Source organism: Typopeltis vanoorti, chromosome 17, assembly GCF_054136105.1.
Source record: "Typopeltis vanoorti isolate ZY-2024b chromosome 17, IOZ_Tvanoo_1.0, whole genome shotgun sequence".
In the NCBI taxonomy this organism is placed as follows: domain Eukaryota; kingdom Metazoa; phylum Arthropoda; class Arachnida; order Uropygi; family Thelyphonidae; genus Typopeltis; species Typopeltis vanoorti.
Window position 1 is genome coordinate 89,556,628 of NC_143565.1, and position 13,111 is coordinate 89,569,738.

At 37.9% G+C, this 13,111-nt stretch overlaps 1 protein-coding gene across 5 annotated transcripts in view; it reads left to right on the top strand.

Moving 5' to 3' along the window:
- The window catches only part of LOC150097613 (papilin-like), a 1,184,257-nt gene that overhangs the window by 985,466 nt on the left and 185,680 nt on the right, over window positions 1-13,111 (top strand). For all 5 annotated transcript variants that reach the window (XM_090407770.1, XM_090407771.1, XM_090407772.1 and 2 more), the window contains one exon: window positions 584-741. In XM_090407770.1, the coding sequence (XP_090263896.1) occupies window positions 584-741 (158 nt within the window). The remainder of the gene's footprint in view (window positions 1-583; window positions 742-13,111) is intronic.

A 13,111-nucleotide genomic window follows, 5' to 3' on the forward strand; every position in this document is an offset into this window, starting at 1 on the left:
TGTACAGATTTCATTATCTGGTTTCAATTTTAATGTTGGGGGGGGGGGGCGGAGATCTCTGGAGAGGGGTTCAGATATGAGCAATAAAGGTAATATCAGTACTCTAGAACGTTGGTTATGGAGAGAAGCTGAGGAAATGTAAATTGCAGAGTTTTGTGATTAAGTGGGAAAAAAAGGAGCTATAAGACAGGATATTAGTTAGCAAGGAGATTTTACAAGATATGTAGAAATGGGATTCTACATAAAGTATATGATGAAAGAAGGAAAAATAGAGGCTATCCCTGGAAGTTGAGTAAATGTATAATCAAAAGGAAGAACAAAGAGTAGATTTTTCATAGAAATGGTGGGCAAGTGGGATGCATTGTTAACTTATGTTGTGAATGATAGATATGTGAATGTTTTTATGATTCACTATAATAAATATGTTACTAGTTGAGTGAGATCTTCCACAGTGAATCTATTGATATGATTTGTTAATAATAATAATAATAATAATAATAATTAATAATAATTGTTGATAAAGGAAATAAACATAATTTTGCACATTTTTTGAATAGTTATCTTTTGATATTTACTCTTTCAGCAACTGGAGAGGAAGACAAATTTTTAGAACCCTCTGAAGTTACCACAAGTCCTACGTGTCCTCCTACTAACTGCCATAGCATTCAGTGTTCTTTTGGTGTTGATGAGGTTCGAGATATATATGGATGTAGTTCATGCCGCTGTTCGAATCCTTGTGAGGTATGACTAGATAATATGACCTACTTTCATAGTGTACATTGTATAGATTTATTTTGTAATTCTAATAAATGAAATCATGTATGCTGTAATACCAAAAGTCACAAAATATATGCGGATATTATTATTTTTATTCTTATTATTAGTCAGGCATCTCCATTGAGTTGGAAGGGTTATCACAGGAGGCTTACAATAACCATTATCCATACAATACCTATCATAATAATAATAATTATTATTATTATTATTCAGGCCTCCATGGAGTCAATAGACTCATCGTGGGAGGTCCTTCCTAAGAACATAAAGTCTGTCAAGATTCATCGAGGGGAGGTCCCTCCCCTAAGAAACACAAAGTCTATCATACCACTCATTAAACTCATTGACCGTTCTCGCTCTCACCACTCCATCAGGCAATGCATTCCATGGTTCAACCACCCTCCATGCAAAGAAACCACTCCTCACCCTCTTGCTCACAGCTTCCTTTCATAACTTCCAGGGATGGCCTCTTGTCATCATTCCTTCCTGCTGTTCAACCAAGCGAAAGAACTCCCCAGTGTCAACCCTGTAACCACCTCTCACCAGTTTAAAAGTCTCAATCATATCCTTAATTAATCTCATCTATTGTCATAGCACTCACAACTACCTCTGGGAATCCATTCTAGTCATTCACCACTCTACAAGAAACAAATCTAATCCTACTTGTGGAACCACAACATGCAGATACATGCCAGGCATCACTTGTACACAATAGCAAGAAAAATCCACCATATGATGAGTTTCAACTCTATTTGACATCAGAAGACAAAGCCTACCTATATGTGCCAGAGCTATGTAACTACTCTCTCTAGATAACCTTCAAAAATATCAGATAAGTGGGATCTAGATGAAGATGCTGAGATCTAAATTAATGGTAGAAATCAGTCATATTTTCAAATATATGAGTAACAAAAGATTGTATTACCATATTAGTAAAATACTTTGGATGAGAGATAGTTGTATTTCACAACAAACATACCATCCCAGCTGCAAAGGTTTTTAACTTCCTCATATTAAAATACAATTATCTACCATTTTTCACTTTCAAAACAATGATCCTTCAGTTAACTCACCCTTGCATGCCAACCTACCTCTGACAGAGTATTTGCATTTCATTTATCAGAATGGCAAAATTGCCTTATGTTGTTTGATAAATAAATGCTAGATTATTCTATCATTACTTTTCCATCTCTAGAAAATCCTTCTTTCCATCTATTTAATCAAATATTTTCTGCTTATACATCAGTAAAGATGACCTATATTGAACATACCAAATCATGTATAATCAATGATTAATTTTAATTTAGATTGAGTGTAAGCTATAAGAACAGCTATGAACAGTAGTCAGTGTAGTGAATAGCTGTATCTACAGTGTTTTTACTTAAGAAAATGACCTTTAATATGTTGTAATGGAGAATATTTTCTCAATGGAATTAAACAGAGTAATGAAATGAAAAATAAAAGGAACTACTTTATAAACTTTGCACATTGCCTTCATTTCTTCATTTTGCATATTGTTTGAAGCACATTTGCTTCATTGTATGTTATTATTATTATTATTATATGACACCTCCAGGGAGTCCAAAGACTCAACGAGGAATGACAGCTACTCTACAACTCTCTGTCTCCACCACTCACAATTCACCAACTACAACTATGTCAATGCCATCTACCGCCAACCACCACTAGTATTTTCACAGACATCCCATGGTGGGATTCGAATCCCCAGCCCTTTGGCTGGAGAGCAGATACGTTAATCGCTCGGCCAACCAGGACAGCTTAAAATGGAACTCAGCATTCTAACAACAGATTTTCTGAACAGTGTCACTTGCCGAGATAGCAAGACACAATCTGCAATGACTATCTTAAACCTTATATTCAAAATTTATGTATATGCAAAAAATATATATATTTATGCTTCAGAAAAATATAATTTGGAAAAATATGGGCAAGTGATAATAAAGGTGAGTAGCTGGGGGAGAGGATGGGGGGGTGTAGAAGTCACAACTACGGAACACTGCTGGCCTGGTTGGCTGAGTGGTTAGCGTATCCACTCTCCAACCAAAAGGCTGTGGGTTCTAATATTTATATGAATGTTCAAATGTTTATATATGGATCAGTGTAGTAGCCAATGGCAACACACCAAGCTACTACACTGATTCACATATGAACATGAGTGTTTGTATTAAGAAAGTGCTGAAGCCTTACGGCACAAACCCAATCTTAACTGTAATGACTTTCTCACTATCCTAAAAGTTTGGGAAATTGTTATCCTCAACTGTATAAAATAAATTTATCAGTTTCAATTTAATTTAATTACAGCCCAATAGTATTTAGTCCTTAAACACGCTACTGTATACATAGAGGGATTCTAATGTAAGCATGTGCACTAATGTGTTTTTTTTAATGTAATTCCTATTGTTGTTTATAACTGTACTGATGATATCTTATGATACTTAAGACGAAATATTTACATATTATTAAAATGTTAATTACTGTGGCATATGAGTGAATTTATAGTTATGAATACTCCACAGATTTCTCTATATAAGAAAGAAATGAGAGATGGGTGGAATATTTATCAAATCTCTAAGATGATGAGAACATGAGCAACGATTTACAACACCTTAAGTTATGTGCAGCAACAGATATGCAAAATGGAGGATCCATAAATTGCATAAAGGAGGATCCAAGACTACGGTTGCAAATTACCGACCGATCAGCATATCAGGAGTCGTTGTCAAGGTCTTGGAGAAAGTAGTCAAGGGAAAAATACAGGAATGGATTGATGAAAATGAGATACTGTACGGGGGACAGCATAGCTTTGTGAAGGGTAGATCATGCCTCAGTAACTTGCTCAAGTTTTATAACAAGGTGACGGCTGAACTGGATAAGGGTAAAGGGTAATGGGTTTACAGTGATACTGCTGGACCTGGCAAAGGCGTTTGACAGGATACCACATGGAATTCTAATCCGTAAACTACAACATATGGGAATGGATATAGGGTTGGTGAGATGGATAGGTGTGTGGTTCATGGAGAGATATCAAAGAGTAGTTTATTCAGGAGTAAAGTCCAAAAGATGGCCTGTGACTAGTGTGGTGCGGCAGGGTTCTGTTCTTGGACCACTGCTGTTTAATCTGTTCATTAACGATATAGGGAAGGATCTAAGAGGAACAATTCATTTGTTCGCTGATGATGCCAAGTTGGGCAGGGCAATAGTGAATGCAGAAGATGTCAAAATCTTGCAGGATGACTTGGATAGATTGGAGTTCTGGGCTAAGGAGAATGGATGTCAATTTAATGTGACAAAATGTAAGGTTATGCATTTTGGAGTGAAAAGATTAGCAGCAGTATACCACATTGGTGGAACTGTACTCCAGGAGATTGATGAGGCCAGGGACTTGGGAGTGTTGGTGGATAGGGAGATGAAGTTTAGGGGGCACATTGCAAAAGTAGCTAAATCAGCTAATCAACTCACTTGGTTGTTGAAAAATACCTTGACGAGCAGAGACAAGCAAGTTATTGTACCTCTGTACCGAGCCTTGATAAGACCTCATCTCGACTACTGTGCCCAGATTTGGTCACCTAGGTTTCTTCTTGATGGGGAGGAGGTGGAGAGGATCCAGAGGTGAGTGACTAAGATGATAGCGGGTCTATGGAATGAACCATATGAGAACAGGTTGAAGATTTGTGGGTTGCAGAAATTAGTTGATAGGCGGAAAAGGGGAGATATGTAGAGACATTCAAATTGCGAAAGGGTTTCTATAGGATAAATAGGATAAAAAATTCTAGAGAATATGATAGATACTGTGAAAATGTCATATAGTTGTGTGGACATGATGTTTAGGGCCTCCCTCGATGAGTCTAAGGACTCCCTGGAGTCGCCCATAATAATAACAGATACCACTCTACCTATAGGAAATGAAATATACAATACATTGTATCTCGACACAAGAATCTTCCTAATAATAAATCGCCTGGTGTGATAAAATCCCTGCAGAACTGCTGAAAACTTTGACTGCTTACAATAACACCTGCTTAGTAGACTCCATTCAGCACATCTATAAAACAATAGAATTACCTGAAAATTTTACATCACTCTGCATATCAATTCGAAAGAAAAATAATGCCCAAAATTGTGAGGATTATAGAATTGTGAGCCTAATCTTTCATGCATCTAAAATCATTTTAGATGCATTAACCGCTGTTAACAAAGAAATTGAAAGCTCCTTAACTGGGGAACTAAGTGAACAACAGAAAGGCTTCAGAAGAGGAATGGGAACCATGAATGCTATTCTGGAACTAAAAATATTACTGGAAAGATCACTTATACATATGCTTCATAGGCTTTCGAAAAGCCTTTGATCAAGTAAAACACAATGAACTGTTTAATATTCTAGAAAAATTAGACTTAGAAGATCATGTACATAAACTTATAAAAATTCTTTACTCCAAGCAGAAAATTCACCTGTTTAACTCTCGGACTTCTGAAGTGAAAATAAAAAGAGGAAATAGACAGGGCTGGATCCTTTCACCAAATCTCTTTAATATTTACAGTGAGATAGTGATGAAAAAGATTGAAAAACAAAATATAGGAAATCAGTATCAATGGTATAAAATACAACAATCTTAGATATACTGGTAATACCATTCTAATTATTATTTTTATTATTATTATTATTAACAATTGACCTCCATGGAGTCAGAGACTCATCGTGGGAGATACACACTATTGCACACAATGCTCATCCAACCATGCTTTAAACTGATTCAGTGTTTCTACATCCACAACACACACACTCAGGAGATGCATTCCACTCACCACCCACTCTCCATGCAAAGAACCTACTCCTCACTCCTCTGCTCATACCCACCTTATACAGTTTTCAGCGATGACCTCTTGTCTTAGCCACCTCTCCCATTCTACAAAAAATCTCCTCCATGTCAACGCGATAACAACCTCTGACTATCTTATTTGTCTCAATCATATCCCCCCCCTCTTCCTCCTATTCACAATGCTCTGCAACTTACATTCTCTCAATCTCTCCTCATACTCTACATTCCAAAGACCACTGACCGCCTTTGTGAATCTTCTCTGGACAGTTTCCAACATATCCTTTTACCATGAAAACCAGGCGACCAAATCTGTGCACAATGAGGCCTGATCAAGGCCTTTTACAATGCCATCATAACCTCTCTATTTCTACATGTTAATAATGGCAATTCATCATTGCCATTATTATTATTATTATTATTCGTGACACCTCCAAGGAGTCCGAAGACTCATCGTAGGAGGACACCTACAACTGCCTCAACCAGTACACGAACCTCCACTACGAATTATCTCCATCAACGCCATCTACCGCCCACCTCCACCACTATCACAACTAGTATTTTTTTGTCTATAAATTGCATGTGTTCTGAAGGGCTGATTTGTCTGTATGTGGGATGAAAAATCCGAGTTTCCGGGAGAAAAAACCCTGCTACCTCCATATGAGATCGGCTAACTCACCTTCGCTTGAAATCGTCCAGATAAAGATTCCTCCCGTCGCGATGAGAATCGAACTTTGACCTATTCCAATCGAAGGGCACAATGTACTGTTATCCGATATGACGTCTTCGCAACTTGTGGCAGCTCTTCTTTTTGTTTCAGCATAGTCACATGATCCTGTCCATGCTCTTATATTATCAAACTATGGCCTTCTTTTTTTTTAACCTCTTGATCCTATAATCACAGTAAACAGAAACAAATTAACAAATTACTGCACCTATTAATCGAAGATGGTAAAGATTTCATTTAAATGCAAAAAAAACCAAATCTATGCGAATCTCAAAAGAAGATAGATCCGATCCAGAAATATTCATGAACAATTAGAAATTGAGCATACAACAGAATACAAATATTGAGGTATCTACTTTACTGCAGATGGAAAAACAAGATAAAGAAATAAAAATAACAACTGCCATAGCTAAAGATGCTGTCTGGGAAAATAAAGATCTACTCAGAAGTTATGTTGGTACAGAGACAAAGAAGAGAATAAATTAGTTTGGCCAGTTTTCACATATGGAAGTGAGGCCTGTGTATTCAAGAAGAGAGTAAGACAACAGATAGTGGCCTTTGAAATGTTGTGCTATAGAAGAGTCCTGAAAATCTCATGGAGAGAGCATATGACAAATGCAGAGGTACTATAGAAAATGAAAACACAGAAATCTTTATTGCAGGAAATGATCCAGAGAAAGATGAGACTGACAGGACATGTATTTAGGGGATCAGCAAGACAGAGAACACTAACAGCTTTAGAAAGAAAGATTATGGGTTTGATGATATAAGATCATATACAGGATCATATGACTATGCTGAAACAAAAAGAAGAGTTGCCAACCAACAGAGAGGACTGGAAAGATATGAGTTCTGCACCTCGCATTGAGGAAGCTACATGAATAATAATAATAATAATAATATGTATGTACAAAAATGAAGTTAAGCAATGTAGTATCTACATATAAAAAAATTACAGTCAAATGGGTTTGTGCAAATTAATTCTTTGTAGAAGGTTAAAAACATCGTGCAATCAGTCTGAGTCTGATAACATCTGCCTGAGTGTATATGGCTTGGCTAGATGGGTAAAAATTTCATTACTCTCTCATGCAAACCATGTAAAGTGCTTGCACTCCATTAGAATATGACAAATAGTAAGACACATATTGCATTTTTCACACACAGGAGAGTCTTCAAATAAGAATGTGTAAGATGATTGTGACCTATGGAGAGCCTAGCAAGAACAACTTCCTCTTTTCTCTTTCTATGTTGACTAGAATGCCATTGCTTAATTTCAGGCTTAATGTCATATAATTTGTTTGTCGATGCTTCCTGTCATAATGACTGACATTGAGCAATCTCAATGTCCAGTGTTGAAAGCCACTCTAGAATCTCCTTTCACATTTCATGTATCTCCTGCAGGTCACTGTGGGAGCAGCAAAGGGGCAGTCACTGATGATATGTTTGATAGTCTGTAGAATATGGGTGTGGTCACAATAAGGGCTATTTGCCATATTCCATTTATGTAGGAGATAGCTGCATCTGCCCTGATTCTGTTGATAGTTCTCCATAGCCTTCTGGGAAGGATGAAGCTGGGCTGGCGACTGCAATGATCTTTCACAAGAGATCCATTTTTTGGCAAGTTCATAGCCTACTGTTGATTCTACATGTCATGAGTTGAAGGTGCTGGACCAGGAAAGGCTCTGGTTATATCCAAAAATGGGTGCCTTGACTTCAGCCAGGTTCTAGGTGAATTTATAAGGGTTAAGTGGAGTGGTAGTAGGAAGTTATTTTTGATTTTCTCCAGTTCTTTTAGTGAAGCCTGCCTTCTTTGTATATTAGGTGGGGCTGTTGGAAAGTAGCCATGGCAGAGGGGTGGATTTCTGGGTCCTGCTAATTGTGCACATGGTCATGTTCAGTTGGAATCAATAGTGTTTGTGAGAGTACTTGTGTCCTAGACTGGTGTGCAATACTCTATAGCAGAGTAAACAAGAAGCCAGACCTGAGATCCTAAGTACCTCAGCTTGTCAACCCCAGCTAGTTTCATTTAGTCTTGAGATTATATTCTTTCTCATTTTTATTTTGTTTTTTACTTTACAAATATGATTTTTATAGGTGAGACTTCTATCCAGATTCACTCCTAGGTATTGCGGATGAGGATTATGCTTGACTGGGCTGTCACAGAAAATTAAGTTGAGTTGGCGTTTGCCTCCTTGTTATTAAGATGGAAAGGTGTAGACACTGATTCGGTGAGGTTTGGCTTTAGGTGCCAACCTCCAAGGAATTGAAAGAAGGTGACTGGTGGAGTATTACCAAAGTCATCAGTGTACATACTTGTTGAAAGAATGCCTGAGATATAGATGTCAAAAAGAGTTGGAGCCAAAACAGAGCCCTGGGGCAAGCCATTCTGAAACTTTGATCTTATAAACTGTCTGTAGTCTCTATATGGTACTGTCAAACAATTCATGGAGAAATTATGAGCTGATCTAGCAGCTGCATCTGCGGTCTCATTTCCCTTAATTCCAATGTGGTTGGAAGGGCATGTTAAGAGTTTTCGTTTTGTACAACAGGTGTAACACCTCATACAGTACTGGATGTGGATTATACATAGGAAAGGAGATAGCCTGTGAAGAGCTCAATGAGTCTGTATAAATTACACAGTTTTGGTAGTGGTTTCTTTTATATTCATGCATGCAAGCTGAATGGCATGTAACTTTGCTGTATAATTACGCCAACAAGTAGAATCTGGTTGGAAATAGTAATGTCAGGAGACACAGCAGCACATCCACACAGGTGTCAGTTCTTGAGCCATCAGTATAGATGGGTAAGAAATCAGAGTGGGCTGCTCTGTGTGCATTAAACAATTGCAGGTGGATGGAGTAAGAGACTTCTATAGTTGACAGAGTGAGAGGTTGCCAGATCGAGTTCAAACCTGCCATGGAGGGATGCTGTTATGTTTGGTGTAGGCAATGTTGTCCACATTCATGCCAACAGCTTGCATACCAAAAGGACATATGGCAACCTGATATGTTTGACATTGAGCTTAATGTAGAGAATAGACTAGTCCATGTAGGATGATCTGAAAGAGACTTTATCTTTAGGGCATAATTAAGAGACAACCACTTCCATCTAATTGATAGACCTGGTTCATTTACTTCAACATAAATACTATGAGCAGGTGATGTACAAAAGGCAACGGTAGCTATCCGTATATCTTGATGATGAATGGGTTCCAACCATCACAGGTTATTCTGCCTTGCAGAATCACAGACTTGAGACCCATAATCCAGCTTTGAATGTATAAGCGCATGATAAAGATGAAGCATTGAAGATATATCTGCATCCCATTCAATAGAAGATAAAGTGTGAAGGAGATTCAGTGCTTCTTGCGCTTTTCTCTTAGTCGACGAATGTGTGCAAGGAATGTAAATTATCTGTCAAAGATAAGTCCCAAGAACTTGGCTTCTGTTGCTATCGGAATAACAGTTTGTCCCATTCTTAATTCAGGATCTATGTGAAGAATACATTTTTGATAGAAGTGCACATGGACACTTTTTCTGTTGAAAACGTGAGCCCATAGAGAAACATGATCAATTGCTTGCTGAAGTTGTCTTTCAGCTACCCTGATGTTACGAGAGTGACACTAAATTGTGAAGTCATCAACATATAGAGCATTCTCTATATCAGGAAAAAACTGTTCAATAATTGAGCTAACCTTGATAGCAAAAAAAAAAAAAAAAAAGTGTCACAGTTAAAACAGAGCCTTCGGGAACACCCTGTTCTTGATGATATGGCTGAGATAATGCAATTTGACACTCTGATTTAGAAAGTTTGCCTGTACAAAAAGGTTTTAATAAGTACAGGAAAGTGTCCTCTGAGATGCAAGTTATAGAGGTCTTTTAATATGGCATATCTCCAGGCTGTGTCATAACCTTTTCCCATGTCAAAGAAACTGAAACCAGATGTTCTTGCTTCAGGAATGCATCTCTTATACAAGTTTCTAAATGAGCCAAATAGTCTAAAGTTGAACGATGTCTACAAAAGCCACATTATGTATTGGAGAGAAGGTCGTTACTTTCTGAATACCAGAGAAGTTTGGTATTAACTGTGTTCTCTAATATCTTACAAAGACAGGTGGTCAGAGCAATAGGTTGATAATTATTTGTTTGTGTTGGATCTTTTCCTGGTTTTGGGATAGCAATTACAACTGACTTATGAATCCAGAAACTCTTCCTCTGCAAGTATTCTAACAGAATACTTGCAACTATATTAACAGAAGGCGATCCATAGAAGATGATGGTAAATGTTTTGTCATTTCATAATGGAAGTCATCAGACCCTACTGCACTAGGGTGGGATAGTAAAAGAGCTTTTTTTAGTTCCTCCTTAAGAAATAGCTGATTGCATGGCTCAAGCTCATTAGTAGAAAAATTAAGCCTTTATTTCTCTTATTACTCTTTCAGTATTAAAAAATCAGGAGGATATGCAGCTGTTGCTGAGATTCTGGCAAACATTTCTCCCAAAATGTCTGCAATAGCTTTGGGATCAGCAATAACATTTGTCCAAGGTGGACAAATGGTGTGTATCTTTCATTTTTCAGATTTTATTCCATACAATTTTTGCACTTGCCATTTGATGAGTTGATGAGGTAAATTGAATACAAGATTGTTTTTGACTCTGACGTCTCACATAATATGCTTTGGCTCCTTTTGTTAGGAGTTCTTATCAAGTTAATGCAAAAGAGATTTTTTTCTACACATCTCCTTCCAGTCATAGATTGGAAGGAGATGTGTGGAACTTGATTCTGTGTAAGAAGTATGTGAGCCATGGAGTCATAAGGAGATTCTTTGCATGGATTTCTGAGAATGCACTGCATGTGGAATCTGTGAATGAGCTTAATTCAGAGTTTATTGAGCTTTGTGTGACATTGGGACCCTTTCACATGAATCTTTGATTCTAATGAGGTGTAATGCTAGGAATGATGTTAATATTTCTTGGAAAATAAAATTTACTTTCTGGCCAAGCTATAAAATTTGCTACACTGGTTTCATTACTCTTACAGAAATAAATGGCGCTACAGAAAGGAAGTGGCGCTAGCGTCGCCGTAGCACGTGGCTGTGAATTTGAGCTGTGCAGAAGAAAGTGATTTTTAATCGGTGAATAATCCGCTTTTTTCCCCGTTTTTCTACGTTTTTGAGTGCTAAATTGTTTCTCTGAATACCAGTGTACTTCAGTGGTTGTTTTTTGGAAGTTAGTTGCTGTCACGATATAATATATTTTGGTACCGTCGGAATCGAACGCGTAACGGTGGAAGACAAAACGAAGCTAAGTTACTGTATTTAGTTATATTTCATTTTATTTAATTATATTTAGTACTTAAAAGTTCTGATGTTTGTACTTTTTTTTCCTCTTATTTATTAATTGAATAATTATTGAAGATTATGCTACTCGGCAGTAAGGAATGATGGTGGATTCAGCGGCAGTAGCAAGTGGCGTAACGCCAAGTCCTCCGCCATTTAAGAACTCAATTATTAGCAATATCATAAGGGACTTTGTGGCATGCAGTACTTGCGGCATGTATGCGTCTCGGGAATTACATATGTGGCTTGTTAAAGAGAGCGGAGAGCGTATGTGTGCAAAATGCAGGCAGTTGGAGGAAATAAGTACATTAGATATATCAATATCCGACTTTGTTGCTCCAGGAACGGGGAATGAATGTAGGAAGACAAGCAGTGTGATAGGAGAGAATGAGAAAATAATAGTTGATAGTGTGGAAGGTGTGAGTGACTGTGAAAGTTTAGGAGATAGTTTTGTTTGGGAGAGTGAATTTAGATTAAGAGTGATTGACCTGCAGAGGGAGATAGATGAGTTGAAAGAGGAGGTGGAATGTCTTGTGAATGAGAGCAGAAATATGAAAGATAAGATTAGAAGAATGGAAGAGATAAATGCAAGGAGAATCAGAGTAGGAGAGAGAGAGAATTTAGGGAGTATGAGTGAGAGGTATGGGGGTGCTAGAAGAGGAGAGAATGGAAACAGTAGAAGAGAGGGAATGAGAGAGGGGTATGGGAATGCTAGCAGATGAGAGGATAGAAACAGTAGGAGAGACGGAATGAGAGAGAGATATGGAAATGCTAGAAGAGGAGAAAATGGAAACGGTAGGAGAGATGGAATGAGAAAGAGGGGTATGGGAATGCTAGAAGACGAGAGGATGGAAACCGTAGTAGGAGAGACAGAATGAGAGAGGGATATGGAAGTGCTAGAAGTGGAGAAAATGGAAACAGTAGGAGAGAGGGAATGAGAGAAATGTATGGGAGTGCTAGAAGAGGAGAGAAAATGGAAACAATAGGAGCGAGGGGATGGTAAGAGGTATAATGTATGGCGACTCAATGATCCGTGGTGTTCAAGATAGGATGCGTGAGGAGTGTTTGCCAGGAGGAACAATAGAAAGGGTGGCTATGGCAATTAAGAGAGGTGAAAGGGTGGATGAGATGATTGTGATGGTAGGAACGAATGACTTGAGTGGTAATGTAAGTCGGGCAGCGAGAGATATGAGATTTTTGCTTGAGACTGTACGGAAGAAGACAGAGAGAGGAAAAATAGTGTGCGTGTTGCCTAGGTATGATAATGATGAGCTGAGCAGAAGAGCAGTGATATTGAATGGCATAATAGCGAGCATGTGTGACAAGAGAGGACTGGTATATGTGGATGCTTGGAGTGCATTTGAGGAAAGGGAGGAATTGTATGTGAGAGACCATTTACATTTGAATGAGGAAGGACGTAGGCATCTAGAGAGATTG